The following is a 27025-nucleotide window of genomic DNA, read 5'->3' as shown; positions in this document are numbered from 1 at the left end:
ACATGGACTCAAACGGATCTATAGAGACCCAGTGCACTACTTTTGTGAATATATATATTTGTATTTTATTTTGAAGGCTTAACGCCGATTCCAGTTTTGTTGGTCATGTTAATGTGGTTCACGACACACACGTCTCCCTCCTCTCCTCTCTCCGCTCCCGGTCCAGTCCCAGCTCCCTCCACTGAACAGGCGAAAACATTTTCGGGAAGATTAAAGTTTTTGTCGCGGACCTGAGCTGTTCCGAGGATCGGTTTTATTATGTGGAGAAATAAACATAGTTTATTAGGAGAATCGGTGGCTTGTTTCATCTTTCTGGTGGCGCTTTGCGATGCTCATCGATGTAAGTGAAACTTTATTTTACTTTAAGTTGGATAACGGAAAAATGGACTTATGTATGTGGATAGTAAAAGTACAACTTTGGTTGTTTTCCGCTTTTACACAAGATCAGGGGGTTATGTTTGGTGTTTTTCTTTTCCCAAAGAATTAACGGTAACCTACATACTAAAATACAATTTATACCCGTCAAAGCCAACGAATTAATGGTAACTTGTTACTAAAATACAACTTTAATTAATGTGCCGAAGCCAACGAATTAATGGTACCTTGTTACTAAAAGACAACTTTAATGCGCCGAAGCCAACGCTACTTTCCACAACATGTTATAAAGTCTGAAACAGGTTTTGAGCTGCGTATGTCGACAAAAAGGCAACAGGTGATCTGATGTTTTTACACTGTGCCTGCAGTCCTGGAAGATGAGTGACACCTCCTAGATTATTTATGTTTTGTTTTTTTAAACAAAATTGCTTTAAATCATTTAAATAAGACCACGTGTTGGGGGTAATACCCTGCTGAAACAAGAACAAAGACCTGTTGAAATGGGACTGTGTACTAATCCGTTTACAGTTTGATCCAAATGATTCATCCATCAAAACATGTGTAAAATATCAATATAGATTCCTATGTGGTCACATACACCATTCACACAAACCCCATACTTCCCCCCCGCTGCCATCACATTGTAATAACGATGTAATAAAACACGTGTTGTGTGAGTGTAACGGACGTCATCAGTACTTCGTAACTTCTTGCGTTGTGTTTTTTTTTTTTAAAGAAAGGACGGTCGCAGCCATCGATCACACAGTTGATTTGGGGTTTATTCTGACTATAGACAGAAGGAAACACATTTAGATGTGCAGGAATCAACCAGTATGTTGACGGCCGAACATTCGTGATTCGTCCGCATGTCAATATCAGTATTAGAAGGGAGCTAATGTGACCATTGTAATTAGAGCATGCCAGCTGACTCAAGTTTTACAGCAATAACATTAAATAAAAAGTACATCCCTGGAAGCCCCCTCAATATCTAACAGGTACTATACATGTACTGTATACATCTGGACATGTACCTAGTGAACTCCTACACATTGTCCATCTGAAAATAGAATACAGTGTTTCAGAACGGGACCTAATGCTGGTGTAACCCATGTGAAACGGCTAGCTAGTTAGCGGTGGTGTGCGCTAATAGCTTTTCAATCGGTGACGTCACTCACTCTGAGACCTTGAAGTAGTTGTTCCCCTTGCTCTGGAGCGATGTGTGACGATGCTTCGAGGGTGGCTGTTGTCCCTGTGTTCCTGGTACGAGCCCAGGTAGGGGCGAGGAGAGGGACGGAAGCTATACTGTTACACTTGCAGGTTAATATCAGACTGGGAGGAGTTTACGTTTTGTGATCTCCCCCTATCTGCAAGTGTCGCCGATATCATGACACCTAATTGATATGTACATTCAACCAACCTGACACGCCTGCTCCCGCTCCCCGTCTCTGGTGCTCGAGGGCGCCAGGCTGCCCATCATTACGGACACCTGCCACTGTCATTACACGCATCAGCGCTCATTGGACTCACCTGGCCTCCTTCATTTTGTTGATGGCCCCTTCTATATCTGTCTGTTCCTCAGTTTGTTCCTCGTGTCAGCATTATTGTTGTTGTTTATTAACTGTTACCTCCCCTTGTTTATTAACTGTTTATTAACTGTTGACTCCCCTTGTTTATTAACTGTTGACTCCCCTTGTTTATTAACTGTTGACTCCCCTTGTTTATTAACTGTTGACTCCCCTTGTTTATTAACTGTTGACTCCCCTTGTTTATTAACTGTTGACTCCCCTTGTTTATTAACTGTTTATTAACTGTTACCTCCCCTTGTTTATTAACTGTTTATTAACTGTTGACTCCCCTTGTTTATTAACTGTTGACTCCCCTTGTTTATTAACTGTTTATTAACTGTTGACTCCCCTTGTTTATTAACTGTTACCTCCCCTTGTTTATTAACTGTTTATTAACTGTTTATTAACTGTTGACTCCCCTTGTTTATTAACTGTTTATTAACTGTTACCTCCCCTTGTTTATTAACTGTTTATTAACTGTTGACTCCCCTTGTTTATTAACTGTTGACTCCCCTTGTTTATTAACTGTTGACTCCCCTTGTTTATTAACTGTTGACTCCCCTTGTTTATTAACTGTTGACTCCCCTTGTTTATTAACGGTTACCTCCCCTTGTACTTGCATCCTTGTCTCCCAGCGTCCGTCCTTACACAACCAATAGAAACGCATAAACATTGAATACATATTTCTGGAGTTGCAAGTGAAATATATAACCAACCCAGTTACACAGTGTTTGTCTCCAGTCCTAACTCAGAACAGGGCCTCCCAGTTCCTGTCTCGGCACCGCAGGGCCAACTCCATGTTTGAGGAGAGTAAGAAAGGTAACCTGGAGAGAGAATGTATCGAGGAGCTGTGCAACAAGGAGGAGGCGAGGGAGATCTTTGAGAACAACCCGGAGACGGTGAGTGGCTCCTGAGGGCCCCGGGCACACTAGTTACAAGATGGCCATGTCAGGAGGGCCCCTGGCAGACTAGTTACAAGATGGTCATGTCAGGAGGGACCCTGGCACACTAGTTACAAGATGGTCATGTCAGGAGGGACCCTGGAACACTAGTTACAAGATGGCCATGTCAGGAGGGACCGAGGGAGAGGGTAGACACTAGATGGTCATGTCAGGAGGGACATGGGGAGAGGGTAGTCACTAGATGGTCATGTCAGGAGGGACATGGGGAGAGGGAGAGGGTAGACACTAGATGGTCATGTCAGGAGGGACATGGGGAGAGGGTAGACACTAGATGGTCATGTCAGGAGGGACATGGGGAGAGGGAGAGGGTAGACACTAGATGGTCATGTCAGGAGGGACATGGGGAGAGGGTAGACACTAGATGGTCATGTCAGGAGGGACATGGGGAGAGGGAGAGGGGTAGTCACTAGATGGTCATGTCAGGAGGGACATGGGGAGAGGGAGAGGGTAGACACTAGATGGTCATGTCAGGAGGGACATGGGGAGAGGGTAGACACTAGATGGTCATGTCAGGAGGGACATGGGGAGAGGGAGAGGGTAGTCACTAGATGGTCATGTCAGGAGGGACATGGGGAGAGGGAGAGGGTAGACACTAGATGGTCATGTCAGGAGGGACATGGGGAGAGGGTAGACACTAGATGGTCATGTCAGGAGGGACATGGGGAGAGGGAGAGGGTAGACACTAGATGGTCATGTCAGGAGGGACATGGGGAGAGGGTAGACACTAGATGGTCATGTCAGGAGGGACATGGGGAGAGGGAGAGGGTAGACACTAGATGGTCATGTCAGGAGGGACATGGGGAGAGGGTAGACACTAGATGGTCATGTCAGGAGGGACATGGGGAGAGGGAGAGGGTAGTCACTAGATGGTCATGTCAGGAGGGACATGGGGAGAGGGAGAGGGTAGACACTAGATGGTCATGTCAGGAGGGACATGGGGAGAGGGTAGACACTAGATGGTCATGTCAGGAGGGACATGGGGAGAGGGTAGTCACTAGATGGTCATGTCAGGAGGGACATGGGGAGAGGGAGAGGGTAAACACTAGATGGTCATGTCAGGAGGGACATGGGGAGAGGGTAGACACTAGATGGCCATGTCAGGAGGGACATGGGGAGAGGGAGAGGGTAAACACTAGATGGTCATGTCAGGAGGGACATGGGGAGAGGGTAGACACTAGATGGTCATGTCAGGAGGGACATGGGGAGAGGGAGAGGGTAGACACTAGATGGTCATGTCAGGAGGGACATGGGGAGAGGGAGAGGGTAGACACTAGATGGTCATGTCAGGAGGGACATGGGGAGAGGGAGAGGGTAGACACTAGATGGTCATGTCAGGAGGGACATGGGGAGAGGGTAGACACTAGATGGTCATGTCAGGAGGGACATGGGGAGAGGGAGAGGGTAGACACTAGATGGTCATGTCAGGAGGGACATGGGGAGAGGGTAGACACTAGATGGTCATGTCAGGAGGGACATGGGGAGAGGGAGAGGGTAGACACTAGATGGTCATGTCAGGAGGGACATGGGGAGAGGGAGAGGGTAGACACTAGATGGTCATGTCAGGAGGGACATGGGGAGAGGGAGAGGGTAGACACTAGATGGTCATGTCAGGAGGGACATGGGGAGAGGGAGAGGGTAGACACTAGATGGTCATTTCAGGAGGGACATGGGGAGAGGGAGAGGGTAGACACTAGATGGTCATGTCAGGAGGGACATGGGGAGAGGGTAGACACTAGATGGTCATGTCAGGAGGGACATGGGGAGAGGGTAGACACTAGATGGTCATGTCAGGAGGGACATGGGGAGAGGGTAGACACTAGATGGTCATGTCAGGAGGGACATGGGGAGAGGGAGAGGGTAGTCACTAGATGGTCATGTCAGGAGGGACATGGGGAGAGGGAGAGGGTAGACACTAGATGGTCATGTCAGGAGGGACATGGGGAGAGGGAGAGGGTAGACACTAGATGGTCATGTCAGGAGGGACATGGGGAGAGGGTAGTCACTAGATGGTCATGTCAGGAGGGACATGGGGAGAGGGAGAGGGTAGACACTAGATGGTCATGTCAGGAGGGACATGGGGAGAGGGTAGTCACTAGATGGTCATGTCAGGAGGGACATGGGGAGAGGGAGAGGGTAGACACTAGATGGTCATGTCAGGAGGGACATGGGGAGAGGGTAGACACTAGATGGTCATGTCAGGAGGGACATGGGGAGAGGGAGAGGGTAGACACTAGATGGTCATGTCAGGAGGGACATGGGGAGAGGGAGAGGGTAGTCACTAGATGGTCATGTCAGGAGGGACATGGGGAGAGTGAGAGGGTAGACACTAGATGGTCATGTCAGGAGGGACATGGGGAGAGGGTAGACACTAGATGGTCATGTCAGGAGGGACATGGGGAGAGGGAGAGGGTAGACACTAGATGGTCATGTCAGGAGGGACATGGGGAGAGTGAGAGGGTAGACACTAGATGGTCATGTCAGGAGGGACATGGGGAGAGGGTAGTCACTAGATGGTCATGTCAGGAGGGACATGGGGAGAGGGAGAGGGTAGACACTAGATGGCCATGTCAGGAGGGACATGGGGAGAGGGTAGTCACTAGATGGTCATGTCAGGAGGGACATGGGGAGAGGGAGAGGGTAGACACTAGATGGTCATGTCAGGAGGGACATGGGGAGAGTGTGTGTATGTAACAGACTCAGGTCATTGAACTGTTCCCCCCATCATGTGTTTGCTTACGTGTGTTTGCCATGAGGTTTCCCGCGTTGACTAGTGTTGACGTAGCTGAGTGGGATGGAGCGGGACGTTGACTAGTGTTGACCTAGCTGAGTTGGATGGACCGGGACGTTGACTAGTGTTGACGTAGCTGAGTGGGATGGAGCGGGACGTTGACTAGTGTTGACGTAGCTGAGTGGGATGAAGCGGGACGTTGACTAGTGTTGACGTGGCTGAGTGGGATGGAGCGGGACGTTGACTAGTGTTGACGTAGCTGAGTGGGATGGAGCGGGACGTTGACTAGTGTTGACGTAGCTGAGTGGGATGGAGCGGGACGTTGACTAGTGTTGACGTAGCTGAGTGGGATGGAGCGGGACGTTGACTAGTGTTGACGTAGCTGAGTGGGATGGAGCGGGACGTTGACTAGTGTTGACGTAGCTGAGTGGGATGGAGCGGGACGTTGACTAGTGTTGACGTAGCTGAGTGGGATGGAGCAGGACGTTGACTAGTGTTGACGTAGCTGAGTGGGATGGTGCGGGACGTTGACTAGTGTTGACGTAGCTGAGTGGGATGGACCGGGACGTTGACTAGTGTTGACGTAGCTGAGTGGGATGGAGCGGGACGTTGACTAGTGTTGACGTAGCTGAGTGGGATGGAGCGGGGCGTTGACTAGTGTTGACGTAGCTGAGTGGGATGGAGCGGGGCGTTGACTAGTGTTGACGTAGCTGAGTGGAATGGAGCGGGGCGTTGACTAGTGTTGACGTAGCTGAGTGGGATGGAGCGGGGCGTTGACTAGTGTTGGCGTCGCTGAGTGGGATGGAGCGGGACGTTGACTAGTGTTGACGTAGCTGAGTGGGATGGAGCGGGGCGTTGACTAGTGTTGACGTCGCTGAGTGGGATGGAGCGGGGCGTTGACTAGTGTTGACGTCGCTGAGTGGGATGGGCGGGGCGTTGACTAGTGTTGACGTCGCTGAGTTGGATGGAGCGGGGCGTTGACTAGTGTTGACGTAGATGAGTGGGATGGAGCGGGACGTTGACTAGTGTTGACGTCGCTGAGTGGGATGGAGCCTGATGTTGGCTAGTGTTGACGTAGCTGAGTGGGATGGAGCGGGACGTTGACTAGTGTTGACGTAGCTGAGTGGGATGGAGCGGGACGTTGACTAGTGTTGACGTAGCTGAGTGGGATGGAGCGGGACGTTGACTAGTGTTGACGTAGCTGAGTGGGATGGACCGGGACGTTGACTAGTGTTGACGTAGCTGAGTGGGATGGACCGGGACGTTGACTAGTGTTGACGTAGCTGAGTGGGATGGTGCGGGACGTTGACTAGTGTTGACGTAGCTGAGTGGGATTGACCGGGACGTTGACTAGTGTTGACGTAGCTGAGTGGGATGGAGCGGGACGTTGACTAGTGTTGACGTAGCTGAGTGGGATGGTGCGGGACGTTGACTAGTGTTGACGTAGCTGAGTGGGATGGACCGGGACGTTGACTAGTGTTGGCGTAGCTGAGTGGGATGGAGCGGGGCGTTGACTAGTGTTGACGTAGCTGAGTGGGATGGAGCGGGGCGTTGACTAGTGTTGACGTAGCTGAGTGGGACGGAGCGGGATGTTGACTAGTGTTGACGTAGCTGAGTGGGACGGAGCGGGACGTTGACTAGTGTTGACGTAGCTGAGTGGGATGGAGCGGGACGTTGACTAGTGTTGACGTAGCTGAGTGGGACGGAGCGGGACTTTGACTAGTGTTGACGTAGCTGAGTGGGACGGAGCGGGACGTTGACTAGTGTTGACGTAGCTGAGTGGGACGGAGCGGGACGTTGACTAGTGTTGACGTAGCTGAGTGGGATGGAGCGGGACGTTGTCCTCAAGCTGTTGACTGGTTTAAGGACCCAGACAGACACCAGTCTAATAATGACTGGTTTAAGAACCCAGACAGACACCACTTCTAATAATGACTGGTTTAAGGACCCAGACAGACACAACTTCTAATAATGACTGGTTTAAGGACCCAGACAGACACCACTTCTAATAATGACTGGTTTAAGAACCCAGACAGACACCAGTCTAATAATGACTGGTTTAAGGACCCAGACAGACACCACTTCTAATAATGACTGGTTTAAGAACCCAGACAGACACCACTTCTAATAATGACTGGTTTAAGAACCCAGACAGACACCACTTCTAATAATGACTGGTTTAAGGACCCAGACAGACACCACTTCTAATAATGACTGGTTTAAGAACCCAGACAGACACCAGTCTAATAATGACTGGTTTAAGGACCCAGACAGACACCACTTCTAATAATGACTGGTTTAAGGACCCAGACAGACACCACTTCTAATAATGACTGGTTTAAGGACCCAGACAGACACCACTTCTAATAATGACTGGTTTAAGAACCCAGACAGACACCACTTCTAATAATGACTGGTTTAAGGACCCAGACAGACACCAGTCTAATAATGACTGGTTTAAGGACCCAGACAGACACCACTTCTAATAATGACTGGTTTAAGGACCCAGACAGACACCACTTCTAATAATGACTGGTTTAAGGACCCAGACAGACACCACTTCTAATAATGACTGGTTTAAGGACCCAGACAGACACCAGTCTAATAATGACTGGTTTAAGGACCCAGACAGACACCACTTCTAATAATGACTGGTTTAAGGACCCAGACAGACACCAGTCTAATAATGACTGGTTTAAGGACCCAGACAGACACCACTTCTAATAATGTCTGGTTTAAGGACCCAGACAGACACCACTTCTAATAATGACTGGTTTAAGGACCCAGACAGACACCACTTCTAATAATGACTGGTTTAAGGACCCAGACAGACACCAGTCTAATAATGACTGGTTTAAGGACCCAGACAGACACCACTTCTAATAATGACTGGTTTAAGGACCCAGACAGACACCACTTCTAATAATGACTGGTTTAAGGACCCAGACAGACTTCTAATAATGACTGGTTTAAGGACCCAGACAGACACCACTTCTAATAATGACTGGTTTAAGGACCCAGACAGACACCAGTCTAATAATGACTGGTTTAAGGACCCAGACAGACACCACTTCTAATAATGACTGGTTTAAGGACCCAGACAGACACCACTTCTAATAATGACTGGTTTAAGGACCCAGACAGACACCACTTCTAATAATGACTGGTTTAAGGACCCAGACAGACACCACTTCTAATAATGACTGGTTTAAGGACCCAGACAGACACCACTTCTAATAATGACTGGTTTAAGGACCCAGACAGACTTCTAATAATGACTGGTTTAAGGACCCAGACAGACACCACTTCTAATAATGACTGGTTTAAGGACCCAGACAGACTTCTAATAATGACTGGTTTAAGGACCCAGACAGACACCACTTCTAATAATGACTGGTTTAAGGACCCAGACAGACACCACTTCTAATAATGACTGGTTTAAGGACCCAGACAGACTTCTAATAATGACTGGTTTAAGGACCCAGACAGACACCACTTCTAATAATGACTGGTTTAAGGACCCAGACAGACTTCTAATAATGACTGGTTTAAGGACCCAGACAGACTTCTAATAATGACTGGTTTAAGGACCCAGACAGACTTCTAATAATGACTGGTTTAAGGACCCAGACAGACTTCTAATAATGACTGGTTTAAGGACCCAGACAGACTTCTAATAATGACTGGTTTAAGGACCCAGACAGACTTCTAATAATGACTGGTTTAAGGACCCAGACAGACTTCTAATAATGACTGGTTTAAGGACCCAGACAGACTTCTAATAATGACTGGTTTAAGGACCCAGACAGACTTCTAATAATGACTGGTTTAAGGACCCAGACAGACTTCTAATAATGACTGGTTTAAGGACCCAGACAGACTTCTAATAATGACTGGTTTAAGGACCCAGACAGACTTCTAATAATGACTGGTTTAAGGACCCAGACAGACACCACTTCTAATAATGACTGGTTTAAGGACCCAGACAGACACCACTTCTAATAATGACTGGTTTAAGGACCCAGACAGACTTCTAATAATGACTGGTTTAAGGACCCAGACAGACACCACTTCTAATAATGACTGGTTTAAGGACCCAGACAGACTTCTAATAATGACTGGTTTAAGGACCCAGACAGACTTCTAATAATGACTGGTTTAAGGACCCAGACAGACTTCTAATAATGACTGGTTTAAGGACCCAGACAGACTTCTAATAATGACTGGTTTAAGGACCCAGACAGACTTCTAATAATGACTGGTTTAAGGACCCAGACAGACTTCTAATAATGACTGGTTTAAGGACCCAGACAGACTTCTAATAATGACTGGTTTAAGGACCCAGACAGACTTCTAATAATGACTGGTTTAAGGACCCAGACAGACTTCTAATAATGACTGGTTTAAGGACCCAGACAGACTTCTAATAATGACTGGTTTAAGGACCCAGACAGACTTCTAATAATGACTGGTTTAAGGACCCAGACAGACTTCTAATAATGACTGGTTTAAGGACCCAGACAGACTTCTAATAATGACTGGTTTAAGGACCCAGACAGACTTCTAATAATGACTGGTTTAAGGACCCAGACAGACTTCTAATAATGACTGGTTTAAGGACCCAGACAGACTTCTAATAATGACTGGTTTAAGGACCCAGACAGACTTCTAATAATGACTGGTTTAAGGACCCAGACAGACTTCTAATAATGACTGGTTTAAGGACCCAGACAGACTTCTAATAATGACTGGTTTAAGGACCCAGACAGACTTCTAATAATGACTGGTTTAAGGACCCAGACAGACTTCTAATAATGACTGGTTTAAGGACCCAGACAGACTTCTAATAATGACTGGTTTAAGGACCCAGACAGACTTCTAATAATGACTGGTTTAAGGACCCAGACAGACTTCTAATAATGACTGGTTTAAGGACCCAGACAGACTTCTAATAATGACTGGTTTAAGGACCCAGACAGACTTCTAATAATGACTGGTTTAAGGACCCAGACAGACTTCTAATAATGACTGGTTTAAGGACCCAGACAGACTTCTAATAATGACTGGTTTAAGGACCCAGACAGACTTCTAATAATGACTGGTTTAAGGACCCAGACAGACTTCTAATAATGACTGGTTTAAGGACCCAGACAGACTTCTAATAATGACTGGTTTAAGGACCCAGACAGACTTCTAATAATGACTGGTTTAAGGACCCAGACAGACTTCTAATAATGACTGGTTTAAGGACCCAGACAGACTTCTAATAATGACTGGTTTAAGGACCCAGACAGACTTCTAATAATGACTGGTTTAAGACCCAGACAGACTTCTAATAATGACTGGTTTAAGGACCCAGACAGACTTCTAATAATGACTGGTTTAAGGACCCAGACAGACTTCTAATAATGACTGGTTTAAGGACCCAGACAGACTTCTAATAATGACTGGTTTAAGGACCCAGACAGACTTCTAATAATGACTGGTTTAAGGACCCAGACAGACTTCTAATAATGACTGGTTTAAGGACCCAGACAGACTTCTAATAATGACTGGTTTAAGGACCCAGACAGACTTCTAATAATGACTGGTTTAAGGACCCAGACAGACTTCTAATAATGACTGGTTTAAGGACCCAGACAGACTTCTAATAATGACTGGTTTAAGGACCCAGACAGACTTCTAATAATGACTGGTTTAAGGACCCAGACAGACTTCTAATAATGACTGGTTTAAGGACCCAGACAGACTTCTAATAATGACTGGTTTAAGGACCCAGACAGACTTCTAATAATGACTGGTTTAAGGACCCAGACAGACTTCTAATAATGACTGGTTTAAGGACCCAGACAGACTTCTAATAATGACTGGTTTAAGGACCCAGACAGACTTCTAATAATGACTGGTTTAAGGACCCAGACAGACTTCTAATAATGACTGGTTTAAGGACCCAGACAGACTTCTAATAATGACTGGTTTAAGGACCCAGACAGACTTCTAATAATGACTGGTTTAAGGACCCAGACAGACTTCTAATAATGACTGGTTTAAGGACCCAGACAGACTTCTAATAATGACTGGTTTAAGGACCCAGACAGACTTCTAATAATGACTGGTTTAAGGACCCAGACAGACTTCTAATAATGACTGGTTTAAGGACCCAGACAGACTTCTAATAATGACTGGTTTAAGGACCCAGACAGACTTCTAATAATGACTGGTTTAAGGACCCAGACAGACTTCTAATAATGACTGGTTTAAGGACCCAGACAGACTTCTAATAATGACTGGTTTAAGGACCCAGACAGACTTCTAATAATGACTTCTATGACTGGTTTAAGGACCCAGACAGACTTCTAAGGACCCAGACAGACTTCTAATAATGACTGGTTTAAGGACCCAGACAGACTTCTAATAATGACTGGTTTAAGGACCCAGACAGACTTCTAATAATGACTGGTTTAAGGACCCAGACAGACACCACTTCTAATAATGACTGGTTTAAGGACCCAGACAGACTTCTAATAATGACTGGTTTAAGGACCCAGACAGACAGACTTCTAATAATGACTGGTTTAAGGACCCAGACAGACTTCTAATAATGACTGGTTTAAGGACCCAGACACCAGTCTAATAATGACTGGTTTAAGGACCCAGACAGACTTCTAATAATGACTGGTTTAAGGACCCAGACAGACTTCTAATAATGACTGGTTTAAGGACCCAGACACCAGTCTAATAATGACTGGTTTAAGGACCCAGACAGACTTCTAATAATGACTGGTTTAAGGACCCAGACAGACTTCTAATAATGACTGGTTTAAGGACCCAGACAGACTTCTAATAATGACTGGTTTAAGGACCCAGACAGACTTCTAATAATGACTGGTTTAAGGACCCAGACAGACTTCTAATAATGACTGGTTTAAGGACCCAGACAGACTTCTAATAATGACTGGTTTAAGGACCCAGACAGACTTCTAATAATGACTGGTTTAAGGACCCAGACAGACTTCTAATAATGACTGGTTTAAGGACCCAGACAGACTTCTAATAATGACTGGTTTAAGGACCCAGACAGACTTCTAATAATGACTGGTTTAAGGACCCAGACACCAGTCTAATAATGACTGGTTTAAGGACCCAGACAGACTTCTAATAATGACTGGTTTAAGGACCCAGACAGACTTCTAATAATGACTGGTTTAAGGACCCAGACACCAGTCTAATAATGACTGGTTTAAGGACCCAGACAGACTTCTAATAATGACTGGTTTAAGGACCCAGACAGACTTCTAATAATGACTGGTTTAAGGACCCAGACAGACTTCTAATAATGACTGGTTTAAGGACCCAGACAGACTTCTAATAATGACTGGTTTAAGGACCCAGACAGACTTCTAATAATGACTGGTTTAAGGACCCAGACAGACTTCTAATAATGACTGGTTTAAGGACCCAGACAGACTTCTAATAATGACTGGTTTAAGGACCCAGACAGACTTCTAATAATGACTGGTTTAAGGACCCAGACAGACTTCTAATAATGACTGGTTTAAGGACCCAGACAGACTTCTATTAATGACTGGTTTAAGGACCCAGACAGACACCAGTCTAATAATGTCTCCTCTCTTTTTACAGGAACACTTCTATCCTCAATATGTCTGTGAGTTTCAACCTTCTTCTGTTGAAGTCCTGTGTTCAGCCATTTGTCCATTAACAACATCTGGCGACATAGAATCTAGCTGACCCTCAGCCACCCGTTCCTCAATGAGTTATCATGTGACTGGTGCCAGCTAATATAACCCCACTGTGTTGTTGTCTGATGTCAGCTAATATAACCCCACTGTGTTGTTGTCTGATGCCAGCTAATATAACCCCACTGTGTTGTTGTCTGATGTCAGCTAATATAACCCCACTGTGTTGTTGTCTGATGCCAGCTAATATAACCCCACTGTGTTGTTGTCTGTCTGTCTGATGTCAGCTAATATAACCCCACTGTGTTGTTGTCTGTCTGTCTGATGCCAGCTAATATAACCCCACTGTGTTGTTGTCTGATGCCAGCTAATATAACCCCACTGTGTTGTTGTCTGTCTGACTGGTGCCAGCTAATATAACCCCACTGTGTTGTTGTCTGTCTGACTGATGCCAGCTAATATAACCCCACTGTGTTGTTGTCTGATGCCAGCTAATATAACCCCACTGTGTTGTCTGATGTCAGCTAATATAACCCCACTGTGTTGTTGTCTGTCTGACTGGTGCCAGCTAATATAACCCCACTGTGTTGTTGTCTGTCTGACTGATGCCAGCTAATATAACCCCACTGTGTTGTTGTCTGATGCCAGCTAATATAACCCCACTGTGTTGTTGTCTGTCTGACTGGTGCCAGCTAATATAACCCCACTGTGTTGTTGTCTGTCTGTCTGATGTCAGCTAATATAACCCCACTGTGTTGTTGTCTGACTGATGTCAGCTAATATAACCCCACTGTGTTGTTGTCTGATGCCAGCTAATATAACCCCACTGTGTTGTTGTCTGATGTCAGCTAATATAACCCCACTGTGTTGTTGTCTGTCTGACTGATGTCAGCTAATATAACCCCACTGTGTTGTTGTCTGTCTGTCTGATGCCAGCTAATATAACCCCACTGTGTTGTTGTCTGTCTGTCTGATGCCAGCTAATATAACCCCACTGTGTTGTTGTCTGATGCCAGCTAATATAACCCCACTGTGTTGTTATCTGTCTGTCTGGTGCCAGCTAATATAACCCCACTGTGTTGTTATCTGATGTCAGCTAATATAACCCCACTGTGTTGTTGTCTGATGATATGAATGATGCCAGCTAATATAACCCCACTGTGTTGTTGTCTGACTGATGTCAGCTAATATAACCCCACTGTGTTGTTGTCTGATGCCAGCTAATATAACCCCACTGTGTTGTTGTCTGATGTCAGCTAATATAACCCCACTGTGTTGTTGTCTGTCTGACTGGTGCCAGCTAATATAACCCCACTGTGTTGTTGTCTGTCTGACTGATGCCAGCTAATATAACCCCACTGTGTTGTTGTCTGATGCCAGCTAATATAACCCCACTGTGTTGTTGTCTGTCTGACTGGTGCCAGCTAATATAACCCCACTGTGTTGTTGTCTGTCTGTCTGATGTCAGCTAATATAACCCCACTGTGTTGTTGTCTGACTGATGTCAGCTAATATAACCCCACTGTGTTGTTGTCTGATGCCAGCTAATATAACCCCACTGTGTTGTTGTCTGATGCCAGCTAATATAACCCCACTGTGTTGTTGTCTGTCTGATGCCAGCTAATATAACCCCACTGTGTTGTTGTCCGTCTGTCTGATGCCAGCTAATATAACCCCACTGTGTTGTTGTCTGTCTGTCTGATGTCAGCTAATATAACCCCACTGTGTTGTTGTCTGATGCCAGCTAATATAACCCCACTGTGTTGTTGTCTGATGCCAGCTAATATAACCCCACTGTGTTGTTGTCTGTCTGACTGGTGCCAGCTAATATAACCCCAGTGTTGTTGTCTGTCTGACTGATGCCAGCTAATATAACCCCACTGTGTTGTTGTCTGTCTGTCTGATGTCAGCTAATATAACCCCACTGTGTTGTTGTCTGATGATATGACTGATGCCAGCTAATATAACCCCACTGTGTTGTTGTCTGATGCCAGCTAATATAACCCCACTGTGTTGTTGTCTGATGTCAGCTAATATAACCCCACTGTGTTGTTGTCTGTCTGACTGATGTCAGCTAATATAACCCCACTGTGTTGTTGTCTGATGCCAGCTAATATAACCCCACTGTGTTGTTGTCTGTCTGATGCCAGCTAATATAACCCCACTGTGTTGTTGTCCGTCTGTCTGATGCCAGCTAATATAACCCCACTGTGTTGTTGTCTGTCTGTCTGATGTCAGCTAATATAACCCCACTGTGTTGTTGTCTGATGCCAGCTAATATAACCCCACTGTGTTGTTGTCTGATGCCAGCTAATATAACCCCACTGTGTTGTTGTCTGTCTGACTGGTGCCAGCTAATATAACCCCACTGTGTTGTTGTCTGTCTGACTGATGCCAGCTAATATAACCCCACTGTGTTGTTGTCTGTCTGACTGATGCCAGCTAATATAACCCCACTGTGTTGTTGTCTGATGATATGACTGATGTCAGCTAATATAACCCCACTGTGTTGTTGTCTGATGCCAGCTAATATAACCCCACTGTGTTGTTGTCTGATGTCAGCTAATATAACCCCACTGTGTTGTTGTCTGTCTGACTGATGTCAGCTAATATAACCCCACTGTGTTGTTGTCTGATGCCAGCTAATATAACCCCACTGTGTTGTTGTCCGTCTGACTGATGTCAGCTAATATAACCCCACTGTGTTGTTGTCTGTCTGTCTGATGCCAGCTAATATAACCCCACTGTGTTGTTGTCTGTCTGTCTGATGCCAGCTAATATAACCCCACTGTGTTGTTGTCTGTTTGTCTGATGTCAGCTAATATAACCCCACTGTGTTGTTGTCTGATGCCAGCTAATATAACCCCACTGTGTTGTTGTCTGATGTCAGCTAATATAACCCCACTGTGTTGTTGTCTGTCTGACTGATGCCAGCTAATATAACCCCCCTGTGTTGTTGTCTGTCTGTCTGATGTCAGCTAATATAACCCCACTGTGTTGTTATCTGTCTGTCTGATGTCAGCTAATATAACCCCACTGTGTTGTTGTCTGTCTGTCTGATGTCAGCTAATATAACCCCACTGTGTTGTTGTCTGTCTGTCTGATGCCAGCTAATATAACCCCACTATGTTGTTGTCCGTCTGTCTGATGTCAGCTAATATAACCCCACTGTGTTGTTGTCTGTCTGACTGATGCCAGCTAATATAACCCCACTGTGTTGTTGTCTGTCTGTCTGATGCCAGCTAATATAACCCCACTGTGTTGTTGTCCGTCTGTCTGATGCCAGCTAATATAACCCCACTGTGTTGTTGTCTGTCTGTCTGATGTCAGCTAATATAACCCCACTGTGTTGTTGTCTGATGTCAGCTAATATAACCCCACTGTGTTGTTGTCTGATGCCAGCTAATATAACCCCACTGTGTTGTTGTCTGTCTGACTGGTGCCAGCTAATATAACCCCACTGTGTTGTTATCTGTCTGACTGATGTCAGCTAATATAACCCTACTGTGTTGTTGTCTGTCTGACTGATGTCAGCTAATATAACCCCACTGTGTTGTTGTCTGTCTGACTGATGTCAGCTAATATAACCCCACTGTGTTGTTGTCTGATGTCAGCTAATATAACCCCACTGTGTTGTTGTCTGATGATATGACTGATGCCAGCTAATATAACCCCACTGTGTTGTTGTCTGATGTCAGCTAATATAACCCCACTGTGTTGTTGTCTGATGTCAGCTAATATAACCCCACTGTGTTGTTGTCTGATGTCAGCTAATATAACCCCACTGTGTTGTTGTCTGATGTCAGCTAATATAACCCCACTGTGTTGTATTTCAGTTTGTCTGGGTTCACATCGTGTGGGCATCAACAACCAGAACTCTGGAGACTCCAACGTCCCTTCAAACCTCAGAACCTGTGTCAAAGGTTGGTAAAGGTTAGAGACGGTTGTTGGGGTTCAGAGGTCAGGGCTACAGGTTGGTTTAGAGAAGGGTTGTCAACCAAAATAATTCCCCGCCGGCCTCATTTAGTCTTCATTGAGGTCTGTAGTTTAATTTTTAAAAATGCAAAAATTTGTCACCTCCATTTTTTTTCACCACAGTCCTTATGTTTGACCCTCCCTGGTTTAGGGGTAGGATGCTGGTTTAGGGGTAGGATGCTGGTTTAGGGGTAGGATGCTGGTTTAGTGGTAGGATGCTGGTTTAGGGGTAGGATGCTGGTTTAGGGGTAGAATGCTGGTTTAGTGGTAGGATGCTGGTTTAGGGGTAGGATGCTGGTTTAGTGGTAGGATGCTGGTTTAGGGGTAGGATGCTGGTTTAGTGGTAGGATGCTGGTTTAGGGGTAGGATGCTGGTTTAGGGGTAGGATGCTGGTTTAGTGGTAGGATGCTGGTTTAGTGGTAGGATGCTGGTTTAGGGGTAGGATGCTGGTTTAGGGGTAGGATGCTGGTTTAGGGGTAGGATGCTGGTTTAGTGGTAGGATGCTGGTTTAGTGGTAGGATGCTGGTTTAGTGGTCGGATGCTGGTTTAGGGGTAGGATGCTGGTTTAGGGGTAGGATGCTGGTTTAGTGGTAGGATGCTGGTTTAGTGGTAGGATGCTGGTTTAGTGGTAGGATGCTGGTTTAGTGGTCGGATGCTGGTTTAGGGGTAGGATGCTGGTTTAGGGGTAGGATGCTGGTTTAGTGGTAGGATGCTGGTTTAGTGGTAGGATGCTGGTTTAGTGGTCGGATGCTGGTTTAGGGGTAGGATGCTGGTTTAGTGGTAGGATGCTGGTTTAGTGGTAGGATGCTGGTTTAGTGGTAGGATGCTGGTTTAGGGGTAGGATGCTGGTTTAGGGGTAGGATGCTGGTTTAGTGGTCGTATGTTTGACCCCCCTGGTTTAGGGGTAGGATGCTGGTTTAGTGGTAGGATGCTGGTTTAGTGGTAGGATGCTGGTTTAGCGGTCATATGTTTGACCCCCCTGGTTTAGGGGTAGGATGCTGGTTTAGTGGTAGGATGCTGGTTTAGGGGTAGGATGCTGGTTTAGGGGTAGGATGCTGGTTTAGTGGTAGGATGCTGGTTTAGGGGTAGGATGTTGGCCCATGGGTCGTATGTTTGACCCCCCTGGTTTAGTGGTAGGGTGTTGGGGTAGGATCCACTGACCGTATGTTTGTATAGTCCTGTCTGGATAGCTGTATGTGTTCTGTATTGTCCTGTCCTGTCTGGATACCTGTATGTGTTCTGTATAGTCCTATCTGGATACCTGTATGTGTCCTGTATAGTCCTGTCTGAATACCTGTATGTGTTCTGTATAGTCCTGTCCTGTCTGGATAGCTGTATGTGTTCTGTATAGTCCTGTCTCGATAGCTGTATGTGTTCTGTATAGTCTGGATAGCTGTATGTGTTCTGTATAGTCCTGTCTGGATAGCTGTATGTGTTCTGTATAGTCTGGATACCTGTATGTGTCCTGTATAGTCCTGTCTGAATACCTGTATGTGTTCTGTATAGTCCTGTCTGGATACCTGTATGTGTTCTGTATAGTCCTGTCCTGTCTGGATAGCTGTATGTGTTCTGTATAGTCTGGATACCTGTATGTGTCCTGTATAGTCCTGTCTGAATACCTGTATGTGTTCTGTATAGTCCTGTCTGGATACCTGTATGTGTTCTGTATAGTCCTGTCTGGATACCTGTATGTGTTCTGTATAGTCCTGTCCTGTCTGGATACCTGTATGTGTTCTGTATAGTCTGGATACCTGTATGTGTCCTGTATAGTCCTGTCTGAATACCTGTATGTGTTCTGTATAGTCCACTCTGGATACCTGTATGTGTTCTGTATAGTCCTGTCCTGTCTGGATAGCTATATGTGTTCTGTATAGTCTGGATACCTGTATGTGTCCTGTATAGTCCTGTCCTGTCTGGATAGCTGTATGTGTTCTGTATAGTCTGGATAGCTGTATGTGTTCTGTATAGTCCTGTCTGGATACCTGTATGTGTTCTGTATAGTCCTGTCTGGATAGCTGTATGTGTTCTGTATAGTCCTGTCTGGATAGCTGTATGTGTTCTGTATAGTCCTGTCCTGTCTGGATACCTGTATGTGTTCTGTATAGTCTGGATAGCTGTATGTATTCTGTATAGTCCTGTCTGGATACCTGTATGTGTCCTGTATAGTCCTGTCTGGATAGCTGTATGTGTTCTGTATAGTCTGGATACCTGTATGTGTCCTGTATAGTCCTGTCTGGATAGCTGTATGTATTCTGTATAGTCATTTCTGGATACCTGTATGTGTTCTGTATAGTCCTGTCCTGTCTGAATACCTGTATGTATTCTGTATAGTCATTTCTGGATAGCTGTATGTGTTCTGTATAGTCCTGTCTGGATAGCTGTATGTGTTCTGTATAGTCTGGATACCTGTATGTGTTCTGTATAGTCCACTCTGGATACCTGTATGTGTTCTGTATAGTCCTGTCTGGATAGCTGTATGTATTCTGTATAGTCATTTCTGGATACCTGTATGTGTTCTGTATAGTCCTGTCCTGTCTGAATACCTGTATGTATTCTGTATAGTCATTTCTGGATACCTGTATGTGTTCTGTATAGTCCACTCTGGATACCTGTATGTGTTCTGTATAGTCCTGTCTGGATAGCTGTATGTGTTCTGTATAGTCCTGTCCTGTCTGGATAGCTGTATGTGTTCTGTATAGTCCTGTCTGGATAGCTGTATGTATTCTGTATAGTCATTTCTGGATACCTGTATGTGTTCTGTATAGTCCTGTCCTGTCTGAATACCTGTATGTATTCTGTATAGTCATTTCTGGATACCTGTATGTGTTCTGTATAGTCCACTCTGGATACCTGTATGTGTTCTGTATAGTCCTGTCTGGATAGCTGTATGTGTTCTGTATAGTCCTGTCCTGTCTGGATAGCTGTATGTGTTCTGTATAGTCTGGATACCTGTATGTGTCCTGTATAGTCCTGTCCTGTCTGGATAGCTGTATGTGTTCTGTATAGTCTGGATAGCTGTATGTGTCCTGTATAGTCCTGTCTGGATAGCTGTATGTGTTCTGTATAGTCCTGTCTGGATACCTGTATGTGTTCTGTATAGTCCTGTCTGGATACCTGTATGTGTTCTGTATAGTCTGGATACCTGTATGTGTCCTGTATAGTCCTGTCCTGTCTGGATAGCTGTATGTGTTCTGTATAGTCTGGATAGCTGTATGTGTCCTGTATAGTCCTGTCTGGATAGCTGTATGTGTTCTGTATAGTCCTGTCTGGATAGCTGTATGTGTTCTGTATAGTCCTGTCTGGATAGCTGTATGTGTTCTGTATAGTCTGGATACCTGTATGTGTTCTGTATAGTCCTGTCCTGTCTGAATACCTGTATGTATTCTGTATAGTCATTTCTGGATAGCTGTATGTGTTCTGTATAGTCCTGTCCTGTCTGGATAGCTGTATGTGTTCTGTATAGTCCTGTCTGGATACCTGTATGTGTCCTGTATAGTCCTGTCTGGATAGCTGTATGTGTTCTGTATAGTCTGGATACCTGTATGTGTCCTGTATAGTCCTGTCTGGATAGCTGTATGTATTCTGTATAGTCATTTCTGGATACCTGTATGTGTTCTGTATAGTCCTGTCCTGTCTGAATACCTGTATGTATTCTGTATAGTCATTTCTGGATAGCTGTATGTGTTCTGTATAGTCCTGTCTGGTAGGCTGTATGTGTTCTGTATAGTCTGGATACCTGTATGTGTTCTGTATAGTCCACTCTGGATACCTGTATGTGTTCTGTATAGTCCTGTCTGGATAGCTGTATGTATTCTGTATAGTCATTTCTGGATACCTGTATGTGTTCTGTATAGTCCTGTCCTGTCTGAATACCTGTATGTATTCTGTATAGTCATTTCTGGATACCTGTATGTGTTCTGTATAGTCCACTCTGGATACCTGTATGTGTTCTGTATAGTCCTGTCCTGTCTGGATAGCTGTATGTGTTCTGTATAGTCTGGATACCTGTATGTGTCCTGTATAGTCCTGTCCTGTCTGGATAGCTGTATGTGTTCTGTATAGTCTGGATAGCTGTATGTGTTCTGTATAGTCCTGTCTGGATACCTGTATGTGTTCTGTATAGTCCTGTCTGGATAGCTGTATGTGTTCTGTATAGTCCTGTCTGGATAGCTGTATGTGTTCTGTATAGTCCTGTCCTGTCTGGATACCTGTATGTGTTCTGTATAGTCTGGATAGCTGTATGTATTCTGTATAGTCCTGTCTGGATACCTGTATGTGTCCTGTATAGTCCTGTCTGGATAGCTGTATGTGTTCTGTATAGTCTGGATACCTGTATGTATTCTGTATAGTCCTGTCTGGATAGCTGTATGTATTCTGTATAGTCATTTCTGGATACCTGTATGTGTTCTGTATAGTCCTGTCCTGTCTGAATACCTGTATGTATTCTGTATAGTCATTTCTGGATACCTGTATGTGTTCTGTATAGTCCACTCTGGATACCTGTATGTGTTCTGTATAGTCCTGTCTGGATAGCTGTATGTGTTCTGTATAGTCCTGTCCTGTCTGGATAGCTGTATGTGTTCTGTATAGTCCTGTCTGGATAGCTGTATGTATTCTGTATAGTCATTTCTGGATACCTGTATGTGTTCTGTATAGTCCTGTCCTGTCTGAATACCTGTATGTATTCTGTATAGTCATTTCTGGATACCTGTATGTGTTCTGTATAGTCCACTCTGGATACCTGTATGTGTTCTGTATAGTCCTGTCTGGATAGCTGTATGTGTTCTGTATAGTCCTGTCTGGATAGCTGTATGTGTTCTGTATAGTCCTGTCCTGTCTGGATACCTGTATGTGTTCTGTATAGTCTGGATAGCTGTATGTATTCTGTATAGTCCTGTCTGGATACCTGTATGTGTCCTGTATAGTCCTGTCTGGATAGCTGTATGTGTTCTGTATAGTCTGGATACCTGTATGTGTCCTGTATAGTCCTGTCTGGATAGCTGTATGTATTCTGTATAGTCATTTCTGGATACCTGTATGTGTTCTGTATAGTCCTGTCCTGTCTGAATACCTGTATGTATTCTGTATAGTCATTTCTGGATAGCTGTATGTGTTCTGTATAGTCCTGTCTGGATAGCTGTATGTGTTCTGTATAGTCTGGATACCTGTATGTGTTCTGTATAGTCCACTCTGGATACCTGTATGTGTTCTGTATAGTCCTGTCTGGATAGCTGTATGTATTCTGTATAGTCATTTCTGGATACCTGTATGTGTTCTGTATAGTCCTGTCCTGTCTGAATACCTGTATGTATTCTGTATAGTCATTTCTGGATACCTGTATGTGTTCTGTATAGTCCACTCTGGATACCTGTATGTGTTCTGTATAGTCCTGTCTGGATAGCTGTATGTGTTCTGTATAGTCCTGTCCTGTCTGGATAGCTGTATGTGTTCTGTATAGTCCTGTCTGGATAGCTGTATGTATTCTGTATAGTCATTTCTGGATACCTGTATGTGTTCTGTATAGTCCTGTCCTGTCTGAATACCTGTATGTATTCTGTATAGTCATTTCTGGATACCTGTATGTGTTCTGTATAGTCCACTCTGGATACCTGTATGTGTTCTGTATAGTCCTGTCTGGATAGCTGTATGTGTTCTGTATAGTCCTGTCCTGTCTGGATAGCTGTATGTGTTCTGTATAGTCTGGATACCTGTATGTGTCCTGTATAGTCCTGTCCTGTCTGGATAGCTGTATGTGTTCTGTATAGTCTGGATAGCTGTATGTGTCCTGTATAGTCCTGTCTGGATAGCTGTATGTGTTCTGTATAGTCCTGTCTGGATAGCTGTATGTGTTCTGTATAGTCATGTCCTGTCTGGATAGCTGTATGTGTTCTGTATAGTCCTGTCTGGATACCTGTATGTGTTCTGTATAGTCCTGTCTGGATACCTGTATGTGTTCTGTATAGTCTGGATACCTGTATGTGTCCTGTATAGTCCTGTCCTGTCTGGATAGCTGTATGTGTTCTGTATAGTCTGGATAGCTGTATGTGTCCTGTATAGTCCTGTCTGGATAGCTGTATGTGTTCTGTATAGTCCTGTCTGGATAGCTGTATGTGTTCTGTATAGTCCTGTCTGGATAGCTGTATGTGTTCTGTATAGTCTGGATACCTGTATGTGTTCTGTATAGTCCTGTCCTGTCTGAATACCTGTATGTATTCTGTATAGTCATTTCTGGATAGCTGTATGTGTTCTGTATAGTCCTGTCCTGTCTGGATAGCTGTATGTGTTCTGTATAGTCCTGTCTGGATACCTGTATGTGTCCTGTATAGTCCTGTCTGGATAGCTGTATGTGTTCTGTATAGTCTGGATACCTGTATGTGTCCTGTATAGTCCTGTCTGGATAGCTGTATGTATTCTGTATAGTCATTTCTGGATACCTGTATGTGTTCTGTATAGTCCTGTCCTGTCTGAATACCTGTATGTATTCTGTATAGTCATTTCTGGATAGCTGTATGTGTTCTGTATAGTCCTGTCTGGATAGCTGTATGTGTTCTGTATAGTCTGGATACCTGTATGTGTTCTGTATAGTCCACTCTGGATACCTGTATGTGTTCTGTATAGTCCTGTCTGGATAGCTGTATGTATTCTGTATAGTCATTTCTGGATACCTGTATGTGTTCTGTATAGTCCTGTCCTGTCTGAATACCTGTATGTATTCTGTATAGTCATTTCTGGATACCTGTATGTGTTCTGTATAGTCCACTCTGGATACCTGTATGTGTTCTGTATAGTCCTGTCTGGATACCTGTATGTGTTCTGTATAGTCCACTCTGGATACCTGTATGTGTTCTGTATAGTCCAGTCTGGATAGCTGTATGTGTTCTGTATAGTCCTGTCTGGATACCTGTATGTGTTCTGTATAGTCCTGTCCTGTCTGGATAGCTGTATGTGTTCTGTATAGTCTGGATACCTGTATGTGTCCTGTATAGTCCTGTCCTGTCTGGATAGCTGTATGTGTTCTGTATAGTCTGGATAGCTGTATGTGTCCTGTATAGTCCTGTCTGAATACCTGTATGTGTTCTGTATAGTCCTGTCTGGATACCTGTATGTGTTCTGTATAGTCCTGTCCTGTCTGGATACCTGTATGTGTTCTGTATAGTCCTGTCTGGATACCTGTATGTGTTCTGTATAGTCCTGTCCTGTCTGGATAGCTGTATGTGTTCTGTATAGTCCTGTCTGGATACCTGTATGTGTTCTGTATAGTCCTGTCTGGATACCTGTATGTGTTCTGTATAGTCTGGATACCTGTATGTGTTCTGTATAGTCCTGTCCTGTCTGGATACCTGTATGTGTTCTGTATAGTCCTGTCTGGATACCTGTATGTGTTCTGTATAGTCCTGTCTGGATAGCTGTATGTGTTCTGTATAGTCTGGATACCTGTATGTGTTCTGTATAGTCCTATCTGGATACCTGTATGTGTCCTGTATAGTCCTGTCCTGTCTGGATAGCTGTATGTGTTCTGTATAGTCCTGTCCTGTCTGAATACCTGTATGTATTCTGTATAGTCATTTCTGGATAGCTGTATGTGTTCTGTATAGTCCTGTCTGGATAGCTGTATGTGTTCTGTATAGTCTGGATACCTGTATGTGTTCTGTATAGTCCACTCTGGATACCTGTATGTGTTCTGTATAGTCCTGTCTGGATAGCTGTATGTATTCTGTATAGTCATTTCTGGATACCTGTATGTGTTCTGTATAGTCCTGTCCTGTCTGAATACCTGTATGTATTCTGTATAGTCATTTCTGGATACCTGTATGTGTTCTGTATAGTCCACTCTGGATACCTGTATGTGTTCTGTATAGTCCTGTCTGGATACCTGTATGTGTTCTGTATAGTCTGGATACCTGTATGTGTTCTGTATAGTCCTGTCTGGATACCTGTATGTGTTCTGTATAGTCCTGTCTGGATACCTGTATGTATTCTGTATAGTCCTGTCTGGATAGCTGTATGTGTTCTGTATAGTCCTGTCTGGATACCTGTATGTGTTCTGTATAGTCCTGTCTGGATACCTGTATGTGTTCTGTATAGTCCTGTCTGGATACCTGTATGTGTTCTGTATAGTCTGGATACCTGTATGTGTTCTGTATAGTCCTGTCTGGATACCTGTATGTGTTCTGTATAGTCTGGATACCTGTATGTGTTCTGTATAGTCCTATCTGGATACCTGTATGTGTCCTGTATAGTCCTGTCTGGATAGCTGTATGTGTTCTGTATAGTCTGGATACCTGTATGTGTCCTGTATAGTCCTGTCTGGATAGCTGTATGTGTTCTGTATAGTCTGGATACCTGTATGTGTCCTGTATAGTCCTGTCTGGATAGCTGTATGTGTTCTGTATAGTCTGGATACCTGTATGTGTCCTGTATAGTCCTGTCTGGATAGCTGTGTGATACCTCTGTGTGTGTTGTTCTGCAGAGATCAGTGACCAGTGCCTTCCGTTTCCATGTTACAAGGAGGGTTCTGAACGCTGCATCGATGGCCAGGCCTCCTTCACCTGTCAGTGTCGACCAGGCTGGAAGGGCCCGCGCTGTGAGGATGGTAGGTACCAGACAGACAGGGTTGGGGTTAGACAGGCCTCCTTCACCTGTCAGTGTCGACCAGGCTGGAAGGGCCCGCGCTGTGAGGATGGTAGGTACCAGACAGACAGGGTTGGGGTTAGACAGGCCTCCTTCACCTGTCAGTGTCGACCAGGCTGGAAGGGCCCGCGCTGTGAGGATGGTAGGTACCAGACAGACAGGGTTGGGGTTAGACAGGCCTCCTTCACCTGTCAGTGTCGACCAGGCTGGAAGGGCCCGCGCTGTGAGGATGGTAGGTACCAGACAGACAGGGTTGGGGTTAGACAGGCCTCCTTCACCTGTCAGTGTCGACCAGGCTGGAAGGGCCCGCGCTGTGAGGATGGTAGGTACCAGACAGACAGGGTTGGGGTTAGACAGGCCTCCTTCACCTGTCAGTGTCGACCAGGCTGGAAGGGCCCGCGCTGTGAGGACGGTAGGTACCAGACAGACAGGGTTGGGGTTAGACAGGCCTCCTTCACCTGTCAGTGTCGACCAGGCTGGAAGGGCCCGCGCTGTGAGGATGGTAGGTACCAGACAGACAGGGTTGGGGTTAGACAGGCCTCCTTCACCTGTCAGTGTCGACCAGGCTGGAAGGGCCCGCGCTGTGAGGATGGTAGGTACCAGACAGACAGGGTTGGGGTTAGACAGGCCTCCTTCACCTGTCAGTGTCGACCAGGCTGGAAGGGCCCGCGCTGTGAGGATGGTAGGTACCAGACAGACAGGGTTGGGGTTAGACAGGCCTCCTTAACCTGTCAGTGTCGACCAGGCTGGAAGGGCCCACGCTGTGAGGATGGTAGGTACCAAACAGACAGGGTTGGGGTTAGACAGGCCTCCTTCACCTGTCAGTGTCGACCAGGCTGGAAGGGCCCGCGCTGTGAGGATGGTAGGTACCAGACAGACAGGGTTGGGGTTAGACAGGCCTCCTTCACCTGTCAGTGTCGACCAGGCTGGAAGGGCCCGCGCTGTGAGGATGGTAGGTACCAGACAGTCACTTAATACTGGGTCCTACTTAATACTGGGTCCTACTTAATACTGGGTCCTGGCTTAATACTGGGTCCTACTTAATACTGGGTCCTACTTAATACTGGGTCCTACTGGGTCCTACTTAATACT

General features: G+C 45.3%; 1 protein-coding gene across 1 annotated transcript; it reads left to right on the top strand.

Annotated features, from left to right (window-relative positions):
- On the top strand, positions 1 to 25895 carry LOC135534920 (vitamin K-dependent protein S-like; the record flags this gene model as incomplete). The annotated part of the gene is made up of 5 exons (XM_064961717.1): positions 1 to 340; positions 2682 to 2839; positions 13272 to 13296; positions 17164 to 17250; positions 25773 to 25895. Coding segments are annotated over exons 1-5 (475 nt in total), but the record flags the coding sequence as incomplete, so codon positions are not given.
- Between the last annotated feature and the right edge of the window lie 1130 nt (positions 25896 to 27025).

This window comes from Oncorhynchus masou, unplaced genomic scaffold (assembly GCF_036934945.1).
Source record: "Oncorhynchus masou masou isolate Uvic2021 unplaced genomic scaffold, UVic_Omas_1.1 unplaced_scaffold_4157, whole genome shotgun sequence".
Lineage (NCBI taxonomy): Eukaryota > Metazoa > Chordata > Actinopteri > Salmoniformes > Salmonidae > Oncorhynchus > Oncorhynchus masou.
The sequence above is the reverse complement of the archived record's forward strand: the minus strand, read 5'-3'. Positions and strand labels throughout refer to the sequence as shown.